The sequence below is a fragment of the Aythya ferina genome, assembly GCF_964211825.1.
Source record: "Aythya ferina genome assembly, chromosome: 1".
Taxonomy (NCBI): Eukaryota; Metazoa; Chordata; class Aves; order Anseriformes; family Anatidae; genus Aythya; species Aythya ferina.
The window spans coordinates 70586254-70605434 of record NC_140296.1 but is presented as its reverse complement, the minus strand read 5'-3'; the positions used below and the strand labels follow the sequence as shown (position 1 = coordinate 70605434).

The 19181-nt window shown below is 42.6% G+C and overlaps 2 protein-coding genes across 5 annotated transcripts in view; one reads left to right on the top strand and one right to left on the bottom strand.

Annotated features, from left to right (window-relative positions):
• Positions 1-19181, top strand: part of CYFIP1 (cytoplasmic FMR1 interacting protein 1) — a 63123-nt gene that overhangs the window by 30723 nt on the left and 13219 nt on the right. For all 4 annotated transcript variants that reach the window (XM_084506202.1, XM_084506204.1, XM_084506203.1 and 1 more), the window contains 3 exons: positions 1877-2076; positions 8616-8703; positions 17728-17871. In XM_084506202.1, the coding sequence (XP_084362328.1) occupies positions 1877-2076; positions 8616-8703; positions 17728-17871 (432 nt within the window). The remainder of the gene's footprint in view (positions 1-1876; positions 2077-8615; positions 8704-17727; positions 17872-19181) is intronic.
• LOC311429944 (fibronectin type III domain-containing protein 9-like) lies at positions 13150-15768 on the bottom strand. The gene is made up of 2 exons (XM_084506208.1): positions 15629-15768; positions 13150-14079 (listed from the first exon to the last, which is right to left on the bottom strand). Exon 2 carries the CDS (start codon positions 13958-13960, stop codon positions 13286-13288), a length of 675 nt encoding a protein of 224 aa, XP_084362334.1. The 5' UTR covers positions 13961-14079; positions 15629-15768; the 3' UTR covers positions 13150-13285.

Below are 19181 nucleotides of genomic sequence, written 5' to 3'. Positions count from 1 at the left end.
CATAAAGTATACGTGCACATCCTCTGTTGCAACTGTAGACTTTTTTTTTTGTAGACCTTTTTTTTGTAGACCTTTTTGATTCTGATGGGCTATGTTTTTAATTGAGAGTTGTAAATTGTTAACAGCATCGGTAGAGAAAGCATGCTAGGAGACGTGAGGAAACGAGGAGGATGAGCAGTGTCACGATGTAAGCTTTTGGGAAGCGCACACTTCTGTCTGCACTTACACATTAACTGCAGACCAAAACAAAACAGCACTGTGGCTGGTAGAACCAAAAGGAGTTTGTTTAACCAGGCAGCTTGGTTTTGGAGCTTGACAACATCAAGGCAAATTTTTTGTGGAAGAATAAGCTCTGACTTGTGCCTATGGAAGGAGAGCATCTATGCAATATTGAGGTGTCCTTCTGAATTAGCTTCCTGATGAAAATGTTAACGAACAAATTTTATTTCCAGACAGCATGAATTTGACAAGTAAATATGCAGTCAACAAGAAAAATATCCGCTACATTCTGTTCTGCTGGAATGAAAAAATTAAAAGTTGTGCAAGGAAGTTTACCATCAATCTTGTTGTAATGGTTTTTCACCTGTGAAATTTTGTCATGCAGTTAGCTCCCTTGATTCTGTGTCATTCTTTACTGGAGATGAATTAAATACTGACCATAAAGAGGGGCAGGAGTCTGGCTTTTCACACCTCTTTGGTGCTGGGTGTTATAACCTTCAAATTACTTTCTTACTGGCTAAGTGAACAGAAACCATTGATGTGTTTCTTAGGTCATAGATTCTTACTCACAGAGTTAGAAATTGGCAGAGCTAAGTTGTTGTCCATCCCACTTGCCCTCCTTTTTTTTTTCTCCTCTTTGTTTTTCTGCAAAAATCATTTTTGCTGAAAACGACTTAGTTTCTTCAGTAAGAAGCTGATACTAATAGCTTAACTAATAAATATCTTCTGCTGTTCTACAAGCTAAATAAGTGAAGTCAGTTGAAAGACTGAGCTATTTTAGCCCTCAGATTGGACTCAGCACTGTCATAACCATCATAGTGGTTCTTTTGGTTTGCTTTCTAAAAGTAACTGTCACAGGTTTGAAAATCCTTTGAGAAGTGGAGCTATAAAATCAGACCCTGTATGGGAAGATGACCAGGAGTTTTTTTTATTTGGAGTTTGCACAGCCAAATAAAGCCCAGTTTCCATTGGACATTGCTTCATGTGTGACGGCACAAATATGTCACTGCCAAATAAGCAGTGCTCATTGGTATTTTTTAGGAACAAGAAGTGGTGTTCTCTTTTTGATTCATGGGCTGTTTTGTGTGAGTGGTTGTGTGGTTTTTATTTATTTATTTATTTATTTGGCACCTACAGGTTAAAAGTTCTTTGCATCTTAGTGCAGTCTTTACCTGAGTAAACCGAGAGAAGGATTTATGGTAAATCTGATGTTATCCTTAGTAGCGCTACTACAAGAGAGAGGTCACCAGTTCCCCTACCCAGCTGAAATGACTTTGTGATAGGTTGTGAGGTAGGAAATGCAGAAGCTGTCTCTTGGCCTTTATCTGATCCCATTTAAATGTTGGAGTTTTTACTTTCGCTCAGTGAAAGAAGAGGTGGCCCAGATCTGTGCTTGAGACAGCTGCAGGTGGTGTGGACGGATGTTATTGAATGCCCTCAGTATCTCAGAGGGTTTGGTGGGACACAGATATAAAGCAATACTGAGAGCACAGATTCCTTCCAGCTTTATCATTAAAGTGAGAGATGGGAGAGCAGGCAGTAGTTCATTTGGACTTCTAGTCTCCTATTCATCAAGGATTTTTATGTACTTCATTTGAGGTTCTCCACTTTATTAAACATGCTGCTCATTTTCTTTCCTCTTGCTTGTTTTTTGTAGGAGCTGGATGGCTTGATAGAAATAAACAAAATGACTCACAAGCTTCTGAGCAGATACATGACCTTGGATAGCTTCGATGCCATGTTCAGGGAAGCCAATCACAACGTGTCAGCCCCTTATGGACGAATCACTCTTCATGTCTTTTGGGAACTGAATTACGATTTCCTTCCAAACTACTGCTACAATGGATCCACTAACAGGTTGGCACGACAGCCTTTTGTTGATTAAAAAGTTCTTTGACTCTCCTGCAACCTCTCTCCCAGCAAATGCTGACAAAGTCCATCACTCTTCTTTCAGTGTATTTTCCACTCCTAATGCTCTGTGAGAAATGAAGGGGAATGAGTCATTTTACTAAGTGCTGTCAAATGTATGAAAGACACTTATTAGTCCACGGTAGAAATGAAAAATCAACCTCGGCATCCAAATTCTATGACATTTTAATGACTCTGCTATGATATGCTGAAAATGAAGTGTGCCCAAAAAGCACTGCAGCGTGTATATCGGGAAGACGCTTTGGTAAATGGGATCCTCAGCTGTGAGATGATGAAATTAAAACTATATTGTTTGTTTCTGCATTAATGTGAAGAAAAAGGATTGCCTGCTGGAAGGGAAGAGCTCATGGTTTGCTGGATATGGTTTTATCTGTATTGCTGCTCTTTTCCATGTCTCTGGAACTTCTGGCTATTTTATTCCCATCAGTTGTGTGTTACTGAGCCTTCATAAGCCAGGGAAGTCTTGCAGTCTTACTCCGAAGTGCGAGTCCTTTTTGGAGCAGAGGACACTCATTCAGAGAAGCTGTACATTGCACTTCGTGTCATTTTTTTTGGTCTCAGGTGGTTCGTGCTGTATTTAAAAGTTTGGCTTTTCTAACTGAAAGCTTTTCTTTTCATTCACCTGATGTTAGCAGAAGACTCCAGGGTATCTGTAGTGTTAGGGTTTTGTTCCTGGTGTCCTTCATTCCTGCTGTTGCAGCTGTTAAGGAGAGTGAGAAATGGAAAAAGGAAGCAAAAGGTGGGATCCACAATTTGAACGAGTGGCAGGCTCAGTAGTTGGACTTCCTGCTTGTGTGCTGTTTTTAGGATTTGTATTGCTTTTGGCTTTTAATTGGATTTTGCTGAAAGCCCTGTGAAGTGCCAGCAAAGTGGTATTGAACACTGAGCTGTAGGAAGAGGAGAAAGCCCATTCTCATCTCTCACTCTCTCCATGGAGCGCTTCCTCTGTCTGACATGTTCTTGCTGGTTATGCTGTGGTTTAGATCCAAGGTTCTGTCAGGAGGCAAAAAAACAAAAAAGAGTGGGTTTTGTGTTTAAGGTTTAGGCAAGAAGCTTCTGTTACATGAATCTGTCTTCGTAGCAGTGTTGAATGTACTTCTGGGGAAGCTACCCTGTGCGTGTTGGTGTGTCTGGAAATCAGTATTGGGATATTCGGTGTGCTAACATCACATAACATCACATTCGGTGTGTTAACAATCACATAAGCATAATATTCAAAGAAAGTTCTGATGCAATGATGATGTTTCATGTGGCAGCCACAATGAGTGATGTTCAGTAGCTCCTAGAACAGCTTAGCATCTGTCTATCCTGCCTGGAAAGATTGCAGTAGTGCAGAGCGCAGTGCTCAGGAAGCACGTGTAGGTGGCCAAGGGCTGCTGCTTGTCTACTTAAAAGCTGTATGCACAAATCGAGTTAGGCTGATCCTCGAGCTTGTCAGGTAATTATATCAGGAAAATTAATTTCAGAGATGCTAAAGGGAGCCAGATCCCAGGCAGTTAGTTTGAACTTCAAATTCTCTCTGTATTTAACTTAGTGCAGGGTATTGCGTGCATGTACGTGAGTACCCAGTGACAGGCTCTGTATGAGCCGTCAGCTCAAGTCTTGACACTTGATAGGTAATGGCTTGTGTGAAGCACGTGTGAGCGAGGGAAGAAAAGTAACAATAAAAGGCTGGAAGAAAGAGGAGTGTGTATAATGAAAAGCAGAGACGTTGCTTGGAGTTGGGCACTGGAGGTGGAGGTCCCAGGAAAGGTGTAGTATCTGTGCCTTGCCTTTTGTTAATTTGAGCAGAGCTTGCATGTCAGGATTGTTCTTGTAAAGCTAGTGTTTTGGCCAGATTAACTTGTGCCCCGTACCTTTCAAAGCTCTTCCCATGAGAATACTTGAACTTGATAATTTCAAATATTCATCAAGAGTTCAAATTTTTACAAGGCCGCAGGTTTCATACAAAGGCTAAGGTTGTTCACACAGAAGTACTGAAACATGTTGCATCTTTAATTACTTGAGATTTAGGAATTATATCTGATATTGTACTGAGAGTAAATAGTGAGGCTGTTATTAAAACACTTAGCAATTTAATAATTGGAGTTACCAGTTTCTGAATTTTAGTCTCCTGGCTGGCTGCTCAGCTGCTGGTGAGGCGCTGTGTGGAGGAGGAGCTGGGAGATGAGCAGGAGGACCTCTGCAGGTGGGCAACAGCAGTGAAGCCCAAGGGTGTTTTTAATCTGTTTGCTGTCAGGCAGGAACGAGAGGGAACAGGATTGTGGTTAACAGCATGAGCACGAGAGCTGCAGTAGTGGATGAGGCCGCAGGACTCTCTGCTCATGCATCCTGACCCTGGCAGCAGCCACGTGGATGTCGAGTGTTTCCCACTTGTCTTTTCTGTGCTGCCTGGGACTCTTTTTTCAGGATCTTTCCTCATGTTTCCCTCAGTTGTACGTTTTTCTAAGCCAAAGGTCTTTCTGCACCATGAGTCTTTTTCACGCTTATGCCCAGATCTGTACTTTTTTCATTCTCCTGTATCTTTGCGGAGTTAGGAGGACTGGGACTGTCCAGAGGAGTCAAAAGGCCTGAGGACAGCTCCCAGACTTTTCTTCATTCCTTTTCCAGTGTTTCTAGTCACTTTTCCCTTTTCTGTCATGTTTTCTTTCTTTACTAATCCTGAGCTGATCTTTTCCTTCCATGATAGCATGTTTTGTGCTCAGGGCTAACAGAGTGAGATGAGCGTGAGACAACCTGGGTGTTTATTTGCATTGAGGGTTTTCTGGATTTCCTTGAAGCACTAATACAAGCTTCCCAAGACAGTAGTCAGGCTTCACTCATCTCAACTCCTCTCAACACATTATAATGTTACAAACTACAAATCTGTATTCTCTGCTAAAAAATCATGGGTATAGCACTCTTTTAAATGCAAGATGTCATGTTTTTTGTGAGGATACAAAGTTACTACCAAATGAACAAAAAGATCAATTTTTCCTTTCTACCCCACCTCCAGCCTTTCTTCCCCCTTCCCTTCACAAGCTCTCTCTCTCTCTCATACTTCTTTTGAGACTAGTTTTCACAAGATAACAGCTGTTGTCTTGTCTTGTACATACCGTGTGATTGTCACTGCTCAGAAGAGTTTCCAGCCCTCTCAGACACTGCTGGAGCAAGTCTGAAAAGCCGCACTGGCTTTGGAAACGACTAGTTTCTGCTACAAAGAGCCAAATGGTGCTGTTGTGTAGGCTGATGTAAAGCAGGGTGGTTGTAGTCAAACAGCCCATCATATTTGACAAGCATGTTATCTTCTCTTGCTTTAAGAAACAAAAAAATCTTTCTGCCAGGAGGGAAGGCCAGAAAGAATGGGGATACGGATAGAGTTTTAGGTAGCCATTATTCTTTCGTACTCTTTCATCTTGTTGTTTCCTTGTGCTTCAGTTTTTAGGCTCCTGTTCTCTCTCTCTCTCTCTCTCTCTTTCCCCTGAATATTGCAAGAATGTTTGTGTTTCCTTCATGAATGATAATCTGACATTTGCTGTTTAAAAAGATTAAGGCAAAGCGTCTTTGCAACTACCCAAAGTCCAAAGCTTTCTTTTCTAGCTAAATATACACCTCATTTTGTTTGCTTTTTCTCCAGTAGCACCTTCCTTGAGTGTTAACCAGTGCTAATTCTGTCCATCTTCTCACCCTCCCTCGCATCACCCTCTACTCCACCCCACAAGCACCCGCTTTACCAGTCTTCCCAGCTGTTTAGAAAAGGCTTGGTTGTAAAACAGCAGAGGATGTGGATGATCACTGTGAGATGAAGTTCAGAAAGTTTGAGGCTGCCTGTTCTTGTGCCTGCAGTAGCAAGGAAATGGTCTCATTGACCAAAGCAGCACCTCTCAGGTTTCTCCTTATTTTCTTAAAGAAATGTTGGCAGTCAGCTTGTGAAGTGCTCACTATGAACTCCTTCCTGGTAGGCACCCCAGAAACACTGATATGAAATTATTTCATCCCTAAAATGTTTACTTTGGGGCTCACGTTTCCCTTTAGCAATCGTTGCAAAGCTCTGGTAAGCCAGGAGGCTTTTCATCGCTTAATCTGCTTTGGCTGCTTACAACCCATGTTGATTAAAATAAGTTACTATGAGATCATCAGCAATGATTAAAAATGATTATCTCGTAACATGCCAAAACCTGCAGCCAGCAATATTGGAGGGAAAGTACAAATTTTGCCTAGTTTTATTGTTGGTATTCCAAGAGCTTAATTCTTCAATCCCTGAAAGAGATATTTCTGTTTCTTGAGGAGGAGCAGGAGGAAGCCAGCCTGCAGGATGCCAAAAAGAAAACATACCTGCACACTGAAAAAGTTTGAAGAGGAGCAGGTGATGCTGAACTGTAAAAGTTTCTCTGAAGCTTTTAGTGCAGTGGGAAGGAATGTCTAATATCTGAGTGATATATTGGCGTTAGTCACACACTTCCTAGAACGATGCAGCCTATTTTCCCTGTTGGTTCTTCTGTACTTAGTCATAGCTCCTCTGTAAGATACCAAAGAAGTGTCTTGCTGTCTCTTGCTCCTACTTCCTTTTCATAACCTCTTCCTTCCTGGAGGCATCTTTCCTTCACACCCTCAAGAAGGTATAAAGTTTGTGTTTACTTCAAATCTTTAAGAAACTTTTAAGGTTATTTTGTCTACAAATAAGGTTATTTTGTCCCTTAAGGGGACTTTGTCTTCAGACACTAATGGCATAGTAATCCAAATATGTTCATAATACCTTTTTGAAAAATGAAAGAAAAATAGTTGCAGCTCCCAAAGTCATGGGATGCACCCCAGTTTATAGTCTGAAATGTTCTTTTCCTTGGGAGAGAAGGGGAGAGAGGAGGGGAACTTGTAAGTTGAGGAAATCTAAATATAAGGAGGTTTAACTAAAAAATTTAATATTTATAGTATCAAAACCAATACACATAGATGTTCATCTTCAAAAGCTCTAGATGCAAGCACTTTCTGGACAAAAGTATAAGTACTTTTGGAAAGACAAGGCTAAGATACGTATAAACAAGCAGCTGTGAAACAGTTGGCATGCCTGGTTTTGAGTGGATTAAAAAACCAAGAAAACCTTGCCCCGAAGTTGTAGATTCTCAGAAGAATGATTCAGATTACTTAGGGGAAGAAAAGTAATGGAAATAACTTTAAACAGCATGGTGCAATTTATACATGTTTGGGTGAAACCATTTTTGTTTAGCGTGGCTGTGCCAGTTTTCAGCTTGAAAATTTCTGATTTAAAAGCAGAATTTCTGATTTAAAAGCAGAAAGAGTACTTTCTAGGAAGAATGCTCAGTGAGTCATTTATTTTGTGTGTTAATTCAATTCAAACATTTAAAACAAAACCAGATTAGGATACAAGTGTATCTTATGATGTCTTACTGTACTACAAATTTCCTTTCCTGAATCCTCCTCCTAAATGCAATTTGTTTAGACAGCTATCAGTTGCAACAGCTTGACCTGATACAAATATTTGGCATACAGTTCCTAAATGACTGTTTTCCCACTTCCTTGTGCCTCTGCAGCTTTGCAACATTTACCAAGAGATCCTTTTTGCCAGGTTTAAAAAAAGAAAAAATAAATAAGCCACCCACAGGCACCTCTCCCCACACACACAGTTATTTTGCTTGGTTGAGCAAAGTGAAAGCAGAATGAGAATTGTAGAAGTTGATTAACTTCTTTCTCCACCAAAACTGTACTGTTGTAAAATGTGAATTGTGTGGTTCTCCGACACTGTCAGAGCTCAGTTGTTCAGGAGAGGACCCAGATAAGCAGCTTCTCAGATACAAGGGGACAGTTTGATCACATCTTTTGCAGAACTCCTCCTCTTTGTAGTTCTCTTCCCCTTACGATATACAGAGGTAATGCTCTTCATTAAAGGTGCTGTGTATTGCTACACATGGGTTAGAACATCAGCAAAGTAGGATGAAATGTTTGAAACGCTTGTTTTGCTACAAGGATTGTACCCTTCGTGCCTTTTTTTTTTTTTTTTTTTTTTAAGGTATTAACCTGAAGTATTTCTCCTCTTGTGAGTTTCTAGGGGAGGAGGAGACAAGCACAAACCAGCCATTTAGTAGGAATGCTATCTGAAGCTGTCGTTATTCCTAAGTGCTTCATTTCAGAAGCATGAGGAACTCGCTTACTCTGTGAGAGGCTGTTGGTGCTTTGTTGGGTGCTTCTCTTTTTGCTGGGTTAGAGCACTGTTGGGAAATGGACCCTGTGCAGCACTGGGAAGAAGGGGGTCCCTGTAAGTGATGGAGAATCACATGCTGAGTTGTGCCCAGGCGTTTGGGCAACGCAGGCTGTGCGCTTCCCTGTTCCCAAGGTTGGTCTGAAAGGCAACTGGTCTCTGGCTTTGATTTTGGATGTAGACAGAAACAGCAATATACAGGCTAACAAGGTACGTTAGGCACACATCTAATAACCGAAGTGTGAATAATTATTTCTTTCTTCTGTTTTCATAGATTTGTTCGGACCGTGCTGCCGTTCTCCCAGGAGTTTCAGAGGGATAAGCAGCCCAACGCACAGCCCCAGTATCTGTACGGATCAAAGGTTGGATTTCATTCCCTTTGGTTTGCCAATATTTAAAGGCATCACTTTAATTATAGAAATTATGGAATGTGAAAGCTTTTAAAAAGGGACTTGCATGCAGTTTGTGACTATTTTCAGTTCAACATGCACTTTTTTCAGATTTTACTGTGAAGATCACCATATGTTTTAGCCAGAGTGTAAGCGATCGGTCTGATGGTTAGTCTTATTTGACACAGCTAAAAATAATTCCTTCCCCAACCACCTTGCATTGCAGTTGCTCGTAGTGTCAGAGCAGACTTGGAAAAAAAGAGCAGTCAGCTGGGGGAGTGAGAATGAGAGCCCATCTTGGGTGCAGCTGCTCCCTTGCTACAGTGCTGGAGATTGTGAGAGCAGGAGAAAAGGGAGCAGATAGGAAAAGCTGCTTTAGTTATTACCTGACTTAAATTGTACAATTTCGACCGACTGTCCTAAACTATCTGATGTTAAGTGCTTAAATTATTTTAAAGAAAATGTAGCATTTCTTTGGAGTCTTCAACCTGAGGATGTCAGTCTTTTTTGATGAACTTGGCCTTCTGGCCATCTCATCTCCTGATTCTGTATCAGCTTCGTCTTTGCTTTGGAAATTAGGAGCACCTAGAAGGTTTATGCAAATTTCCAGTAGAAGCGCATGTGATTTGCAGTCGTGTGCTTTGTGAAGCTACAAATTTTAGTCCTAATGAATCTGCTGCTCTTGTAAAACTTAATGCTTTAAAGTGCAGAAGAGTTGGAAAAGGATTCACATTTCTGTAGTATGGAACGATAACACCCGATCGTCTGGTCCTGTGAATGGTTTTTTATATAACTGTTCTCCAACTGGGAACAGTAAAATATAGGCAAACAGGATTCTCTTACATTAGAGTTACTGTGTTCTTTACTATTTTGGGAATTCACCAGATGCTGTGTAAAGAGCAAAAAGCCCACTGAATTTAGTACAGATTGCTGACTTAATTTATCTAAGTGATGATACAGTGGGCTGAGGGAGAGAGGATTTACTGGAGAACCTTTTTTTTTTTTTTTTTTTTTTTTTTCTCATCAGTCAGGTTACATTATTAAAATGAGTTTAGCAACCTTTACTCTGAGAGCTAAACATTTTTAGAAATCTGATTATTTTTCCATATTGCTATGAGCGGGAGCAATCAAAGGGGTTCTAAGGTGCACTTCTGGAGCAAATTCAGTAACTAAATATGCCTTTGGTAGCAAATATTTCTGACCCTGTGGCTCTAAGTGTTTCTTGAATCTGGTGTGTTTTAGAGTTGAGGCTATCTGAATGGAATTTGAAGAGGACGTTTCTGCTTTATGTAGCAAGCAACTGATAGTATTTCTTACATGATGGGTGCTACAAATTCCGGAGTGTGATATCATTAAGAGACATTATTCTCTGCACTATATAGGTGGCTTGTCACAGAGTGCATCTAGTCTGTGTTATTTCAGTCCTTTGACTGTTACACTGTTCAGTTGCCTTGATGTATGGATAATAGGGGAACGTTAAGTAGCCATGTATTTTTGGTTTTATTGTCTTCTTTTGTTAGGCATTGGAACAGGCTGCCCAGGGAAGTGGTGGAGTCACCATCCCTGGAGGTCTTTAAAAGATGTTTAGATGTAGAGCTTAGGGATATGGTTTAGTGGGGACTGGTTAGCGTTAGGTCAGAGGTTGGACTCGGTGATCTTGAGGTCTCTTCCAACCTAGAAATTCTGTGATTCTGTGATTCTTTTTTGGATTTCTTGAACTGTTCAAAATATCCAGGTAAGCACTTTGTATTGGCCAGATCGCCAAGGAATGATTTCTTTTCATATTGAACCTTGGCGGGTTGGTTTTGAGCAATCTGTGGTGTTTATTTAGGTCAAGACAATGGCTTGGTGGTTTCCCGTGCAGGCACACACTCATACATGCATCTACTAGATTGTAAAGCTTAAACACTTGCTGTGCAGAATTTTTGCACAAGCAAAATGCTTGCTTAGGAATAATTAAAGATCTTTTTTTAGTGTTGGTCTCAAGAGGTTCACATGTCAGATATTTCTACATGGTTCAAAGCATGTGATCTGTGTTAATCTGTGTTCCTGTTTATCGTAGACAGTCGAGTCCGCATTCTCTATTGCCTCTAATTTTCTGAGGGTGATTTCCATCTGATTAGCAAAACAAAAGCCCACAGACACGATTTACCTCTCCTGGCTAGCATGGGAGCAGAGCTGTCAGGTAGGAAGGAGCTTGCCTGCAGAAGCTCGTCAGCTGTCTAAGGGAGCTGGCGTACCTTGAAAGCTCACTGAGTGTGGTCGCTGAAATCCCTTTACTCTGTTGAAATGTGTGTAGGATTAGCGAAATGAAATGAATGTCAGCAGACTGAAATTTGGAAATGCGGGCTGGAGGCATAAAATAATAGTGGATATGTAACAAAGAGCCTCTTCTAGGGATTTGAAAAAACATCTTTCAAACATTTTCACGTTTGTTTGTCTTCTGCGTTATGTTTATCTGCTGCTGGTGCACAAATAAGCAGCATTTGGCACCATGTTGCATCTTGGTATCAGCTTAGCAGTCACTTCAAATGTTTGCCCTTTATTATTTGAGTGTTAAAACTGGACAGTGAACTACCAAAACACAGGATTGCCAGAAGGAGCCCGAACAGATCTGTAATAAAATGTTTGAGCAAGAGTTGAAGAATCCCGTAGCTCTGTGTGTGTGTAATGATTTTGAAAACCAGTGCAGAAGTCCTTAAATGACACTCTGTGTGCATTCCTCTTTTCTGGTGGGAGCAAGACAACCCCTTGCTTGCGAAATGATGTATTTATCTAAGCAGTGCATAGTAAACTCCCGGAGTGGAATGGGTTTATATTTAGATGAAGGAAATCCCATTCCTGGGAACACTTCCATGTTTAGCTCCTTACCTTCTCAAGATGATGTGCACGCAAACACACACACATGAACACGTTTTGTGCTTAAACAGTACATTCAGGAGTTAAATCTCCTCAAAGCTGCTTTAAGACTGAGCTGCCCCTTGTGTTCTCAGTATGGGATACACACGTGTATAAATAATACACAAATACTGTGTAAATATATGGATAGGATTGCCTCAAAATCCACAGCAAGAAACAGAGATGCAGAAAAATAAAGTCTTTTCCAATGGCCCAAGATGTTGGTAGAGATGAGAATTTATGTCTCCTGGCTCTGTACCTTTAACATTAAAACAATATTTTCGCTCTCTTACAAACTCCTGGTCAGAGGAGTGTTATTAATTTAATTACAAGACCATTTGAAAGCATTTTTTCTGCCCCCTCCTCCCCAGCTACCCCTTTTGGAAAGGCAACCTGTCATATTGCCTTCATGTTCTGAAGAGAGTTTTTCAGGGCGTTTCATCAATCACCTGTTTTATGAATCACAGCAGCGCAGCGCTGTCATCTTCGCAGTTTATTTGAGATTAGTTTGTAAGACAAAGAGAAATGCTTGGCAGCTGGAGGAAATGCTGTGCAGGGGGTGGAGAAGGTGTTACTGCTGCCTTAACAAAGATCCCTTTGGAAGTTTTTTTCCTAAAATTAACGCTTACCCTTCATTTGGCACACATTTTCTGCGTGTTTTACCTATCGTGGGAGGAAAAAAGACGCATCAGACTGAGGTCAGCTCCTGCATTTCTAGCAGGATGAGGGCTGAGGTCTCTCTCCAGTTGTGGTAAGTGTTGCCCAAACACGGTAGCTGCAAAGCCCCATTGCCTGCTGTGAAATTTTCACCCTGTGCTCTCCTGCCGAGCTCGTACGCCAGCTGGGCTGCCAGATGCAGTGGCAGTGGGGGCAGCTGCCCAGCCTGCTCCTGGTGCAGGAGCCGGGTCAGTGAGAGCTGGCTTTATGTGTAGGTTCCTGCTGATAGCACTCCACAAGGCCCGCAGTCACCGTGCCTCTTGGTTTTTAGAAATACCACATCGTGCAGCGTTAGTGAGATTTATTACGTTTTTACGGAACATAAATTCACTTCAGGGATTTCAGACAGAGTGACTTACACACACAAGCCAGACAAGATGCATCATTTTGCCAGGGCGAACAGATTTCTGTCTGAAGGGCTTTTTCTTGCCGTGACGTCCACAGGCGCAGTTAGATGACTAGCAGATCGGATTGGTACCAAAATAAAATGCCTGTTGGCGTGTTTTTACTTCCTTGCCCCCTTGGTCCTACAAAACTTACGGTATGGTTGGACAGAAACTTGCAGCTGATGGATGAGTTTTATTATCTAAACTGAAGGGGGGGGAGGAGGAAGGACCGGGAGCTGCTTCTCTGAGCCCTGCTGCCTCTACAGGGAGTCACTGCGGTGCAGAAAGGAGCTTCTGGTGGGTGCTGAAGAGCTCCAAGTAAGACATCCCAGGGTATTTCAGTGCATTTTGAAGCAGCAAAGTGCAGCAGAGAGTTATGGGCAGCCCAAACCTTTGCCTCTGAGTATTGGGGCAGTGCGAGGGCGTCGGACGGGGCCGTGAGGGCAGCAGGCACAGACGAGCAGCCCTGTCACGAGTGGTGACAAAGCACACGATGGGGTTGAAGGATGGGGATGTCCCAAGCGGCAGGAGCTCTCCTCCCTGCCGAAAGGCTTCTAATTGATGGCAGAGTACGGCCCGGCCCTTGGCGCTCGCTCCCGGCTCTCGGCCACGGGCCGGCAGGGCTGCTGGCAGGCTGACGGGTTGGCTATGATGGTGGCCAGCTGGATGCCACCCTCCTGCTGCTCCTCCTGGCTGTCCCTCCTCCCTCTGCCCTGCACGCCGAGCTCCTTGGAGGCTCCCGCTGCGCTTTTGGTCCACGTCTTCCCCGGGTCCCATTCGGCGGAGCCGGCTCGGCCCCGCGGGCGCTCGCGCCTCCTGCGGCACAGCAGGTGCAGGCAGCCGTAGAGGAGGACGGCGGCGATGACGAGGAGCAGGAGGCTGCTGGCCAGCCAGATGCCCAGCGCCAGCTCCTTCTTGGCGGTGCCGGCGGACGCCGGGTCGCGTTGCAGCGTGTTGAAGACCCGGCACTGGTCGCTGGAGGGGTTGGCGGACTGGCAGGTGACGCAGAGGATGTAGGTGGTCAGCGGGGTCAGGTTCTCCACCACGAAGGAGGAGCGGCTGGCGGGCACCCTCTCCTCCTTCTGGAAGCTCTTCCTCGAGTAGCTGGCCGGCGTGCTCCTCCAGTTGGGGTGGTACATGACGCTGTAAAAGCTGTCGGCGCAGCTGGCCAGCTGGGGCCAGATCACCACCGCCGTGTTCCCGGTGATGTTCTGGACGGTAATGCCCATTGCTGAGCTGCTCGGGGGGTCCTTTCCCAGCAGGGATCTTCAGAAAGGGGAGCTTAGTGTTTCCCAGGGAGATAACTGAGAGGTTGTGCTGCTGGGGATACCGCGTGGATCGTGGTGCTCTGTAATTAAAAAAAAAAAGTAATTGAGTTCATTAGGAAACAGCTCTCTTAGCTTGAAACCGTCTATTTCTTTGCCAAGGCTAAAAACACACGTAGAGAAATTCAGCCAGAGCTGCTGCCTGCCCAGATGATCAGTTGTATCTCATCTCAGTTGTATCCCGCCTCCTCGAGAGGTGGTGTATTTTGCAGGATTGGGATTTGGGGAGCCGCTTCCTTACCAAGGCATTTTCAGATTGCTCTGCCCATACAGTGGGGAATCAGAGGATGTTGGCCCTCAGCACCTCGTTCAAAGTTTGCCTCTGTCATTTTCAGCATACGTGCTGCATGCACAAGTGCTGCAGCCCCCAGAATAAAGCACCGGGTATTTTTCTCAAGAGGAATTTGCATTTAGGTGGAACTGCAAAACAAAACAGTGCGTAGAAACATCGCAGTTTCTGTGCAGTTTCCTAAGTGCTCCTTTTAAGGAATAGCTTCCTTTTGGGACAAAAAAGTTGGCTTCTGCCTTGGTAGACTTTTAATTAAAATTGTTCCTTTATAACAAAACAAATACTAATAACAGCCAGTGGGTGTTTTCGTTTGGTTGGGAGGTTTGGTTTTTGCTTTGCTATGGAGGTAACTTCTTGAGAAGAGCCTCCCTGAGCAATTCAGTCTGATCGTCTTTTGGTTTAATACTCGGTTTCCAGTGGCAGTCATGTGAAAGTTTTTTTCCACTGTGAACGTTCCTTGCTTTTCTGGGTACGTAAATGCCAGCAGTAGCACTGTGTTTCATTGTTTATGACTTCAGTATAAAAATGAATTGTGTTTTGTGATGATCAGTGTTAAGATGTTAAGTCTCCTGGCTAAATAACAATTTCCTGATGGAGAAAGCTCATAAAATTTGCTTGTAATATGTTTTGAGATTATTCTGTAATGCTTTAATTGCATTTTACACTACATGGGAGGCTGGCAAAATATATGTTATTTTATTGGGACCTTGATAGTTGCGTTGCATTAATAATTCCCATTAAGTAGGAAAATTGGTGCTCAAGGCTTTTGGATTGTACTTAGCTCTTCTCCCTGCTTCCCAGTATGTTTATTTTCATTACAATACAAAACCTTAGGACTGATCTTTCTAATCATGGTCTATTTAGGAGTGCACTCTTGATAAAGCAACAGGATAAAGAAACTGAGTTTGCTATCACATAAACTTACTAGACAGACATTTTGACATCTAACCAACACCTGCAAATATTAAAATCAGGCACATTAGTACAATCAGCATTTCTACTTACTCTTTTGTTTCCTTTTTGTAGTTGTTAGCTTCCAATTAGTTAAAATTATATATATTTTTTTAATAGAATACTTCCTTAATACTGTCTAGAAACCATAGCTTCTTCATCACAGCATTTTGTAAGTAGAGTGTTTGGGGTTTTATTAGTAATAGTAGTTTAATTAGTAACAGTAGGAATAGGTTCTGATTTTTTTATAGAACATTAGCTGTTAGATACATAATTACTGGCAAGTTAATGTTTGGAAACCACATTTGGTGTTTTAAAAAGTCAGTACTTACCATCACTTCCCGACACAGCTTTCAGAACAGGATTTTCAGGTGCTGATGCAAAAATAACATAACCACTAGATGTTCTGTATCATTTCCCACAGGAGTTATTTGCTTCATGATCTCTGCTTTTTCTTCCCCCTGGATTGAATCCTCACTGCTTGCTCCTTTCAGGTTTTTTCCCCGGTGCTGGTTGTGGCATGGCTTCTTCGTCTCTTCTACTGAAATTCATGCACATGTTGTCTAAAGATGCCGTTTGCCTTGGTTTTCAAAGAGCAGAGAGGAGGACAATAATGTCTTTTTCCTCCTGTATTGCTTCCTTCTTGGACAGGGTAGTGCCAGCACATCCCTGTTATATGCTCCTGTGCCTGTACCAGTGATGCTGTGAGTGATTAATGCTAGCACTTGGATGACATCAGCAACTAGCATCTCTTTTTTTTTTGTTACATTTAAGTAGGGGAGGGAGCAAGCATAGCTGAAAAAACATTGAGCTCCCTCCCTCTTCCCTCCTCTCCTTCCACCCGCAGCCTTGTTACTGGCATTTTCCCTAAATGCTTTGGTTTTGAGCATCCCGGAGGTGTGTGCTGCTGTTCTCCAAATCCCTCGTCACAGTTCACAAAGCTCTGCTAACCCGGTGTTCACAGGTGGACCACGTTAGGTGCTGCTCCACGAAGGTTACATTAAAGAGAGATGTATTTTTAGGTGTGCTGACTTCTTATTGTTATGTATCGTCGAGTTATTCATGCTGGAACCACTCTTGGTGCTGTAGCTGAAAGAGTTTGGATACGTTTAACGTGCAGACCTACCTGACCGAAAACATCAAAGAGAAGGATGAAATCCTGCCTTTTGGCAGATAACTGTGTATAAAATGCTTCAATCTGTTGGGATGTTTATATGCAAGTGTTTTTGTAGTGTTTTACTGGTGTTCATTCCATTCAGTGCCCCAGATTTCCTTTCTGTAAGTGGAGAGCTACGCAAATAGGTACGTGGTATGTGAGGGACTGTGGCTTCAGGCTTCTGGCCAGCAATGGCTGTTTGGAATCGAGCCTTTTTGTCAGCTCGGATCCAGCAGGAGTGTGAGCGTTGCATGTGGAGGCTAATAATTAGCCCAGCATCTATTTTGGGTTACATGCACGGAAAAGAGGGCTGGGAATTCAAAACCAGCTCTCCTCCACAAAACCAACACGAGGACGCTGTCCTCAGAACAGACTCCACAGGCTGACAGAAGGCACCTCGGGCATCATCTGGAGCAGGGGCACCTCCAGGAGCTTGCTCAGGGCCATCCCCAATCAGATTTTCGACATCTCCAAGGACACAGAGACTCCACAGCCTCACCCTTTGACCACTGTAACAGTAGTAAAGTTTTTTTCTGATGTTAAAATGGATTGTTCTGACTGAAGGACAGAACAATCTGTCCTTGTAGGATGGATGCTCCAGCAAACAGTTTCTAAATCCCTGCATGGCACCGGTCTGTATAGTTCTGCTCACTTTGAAGAAATACACGTTAATATGGCCAAGCACCTGACCCTTTTTATACAATTCCAGGAGAATTTCCATGAGGTTACGCCCCAGGCTTGGATTTGCTTTCATGCTGTGTACAGCTAAGATGTTTGAAAAAGAGAGATCCTTACTAATTAGCTGCAGAGTCCGCTCACTGCAAAAGGCTGTTTTGTTTTTTTTTTTAATTGAGTCCTCAGAGGTTTAAAACACTCACTATGAACTGAAAATTGAAGTCACTTCTTTCAAGATGTTTTGTGCATAAAATGGGCTGTGTAGGAATAGAAGCTGTGCTCTGAGTTCATGTACTACTCAGCCTTTTCTACCTGTGGAAGCAGAAAAACATGAAAGTGGAAAATTTCGTGGCTCTATAAATGGCAAGTGAGGATACCTGGCTAACAAATATTGTTTAGAGGAACTCCCTTGCTGAGCAAGAAAAACTTGTCTTACAGAAGAGAAGATTTATGTTTTAACTTCCTGGATAGAGAGTGAGACACAAAGTTGTTGTTTAGTATTATTTTTTAATATGCTTAAAAATGCTGTCTAAGTGAGTTTATTACTAAGATGCAGTCAGCTGAAATTTTCATTAATCAAATCTACTTTCCTCATTTTAGGCGCTGAATCTGGCATATTCCAGTATCTACAGCAACTACAGGAATTTTGTGGGCCCCCCTCACTTTAAAGTCATCTGCAGGCTTCTTGGGTACCAGGGGATTGCTGTGGTGATGGAGGAGTTGCTGAAAGTCGTCAAGAGCTTGGTATGCCAATTGTCTGTCAGTATTGCTATTCCAAATGGCTTCTGATAGGAAATACTTTTAGAAAAGCAAATTGAAAGTAAGATTCCTAAGGAAAGTAAGATCTCGAGTAAAACTGAAGTGTTACAACTACTGAGGTTCAATATAAACTCTATTTGAGAGTACCCAGTGCCTTGTGAAAGTAATAGATGTGCCTTGGTAATCTGAGCAGTGTTTTGAAAACCTTGGATTCGGGTTTGGGGAGACTCACACTGGTAGGACCTGGGTGAACTCAGGAAAAGTACAGATGTTTCAAATGAACTGATTTACTTTCTCAGAATATCTGGAGCTGGAATGTGCTTTCTGCCTTCCCTAACCTCAGGGCTTTCATTAATAACAGCATTGACAGATGACGCTTAATAACAAGGGAGGTTTAATCTCCACGCTTGATCTAGCAGAGGATAGCGTCAAGCCTATTTAGAAGAGTGCTCAGACCAGATGTTGAAGAAGTTCTCCACACAGCCGTTGCATCTAGTATTGGAAATGGCCTTATCTGTAACTAGAAGGAGACTGAGGGGCTGTTTGTTCACAGCATTGTTAATATCTGCATACAGCCATAATGCATTTAAGTTTAAGGTACAGAAATGGTCCTGTGTTCCCTGCCCTAGCTGCCTATAAGGAGCACACTGCCAAAATAATCCAGCTGTAAGAGGTGGAAAGCTGTAATATTCATAATCTCCCCTCACATACTTGACATACTTGGTAGCTTGTCTATTGTGATCCCCACCATGTTCTACCTACGCTTTTGAAATTCTAGAAAGAATGGACCCTGCTTGAAGGGATGCCGTGGTACCGTCTTCAGGGAAAGATGGGCTTTGAGAAACCTGGGGTTGGAATTAGATGGTCTTTAAGGTCCCTTCCAACCCAAACCACTCCATGATTCTGTAAAAACAGTCATAATTTTCTTGCTCTGGGTATTGGTTTGTTTTTGGGGGGGATTATAATTATTATTTGCAAATCATCTCAGTTCACTGAAGGTAGCATGGAGTGATTAGGCATTTATAAAGGAGGCTGAAAGGACTGGGGGGAGGTATCCTGCTGATGCTTGAGGCAAATGCTGAGATATAGGGAGATGTACGTATGTGTGTATGTCTGGAATGCCAAGTTAAGCTGTTACAGGCATACCTGGTACTAAGAATTGAAAACATTCAGATGAACTTTATTTTTTTTCCACCAAAAATCAAAAGGTTGGTCAGACAATAGAGATGGCCTGTAAGAAAAGATGGCGATTTCCTGTACTTTTTTTTTTTCCTTCCTGGCTTCAGCTGCTCTGC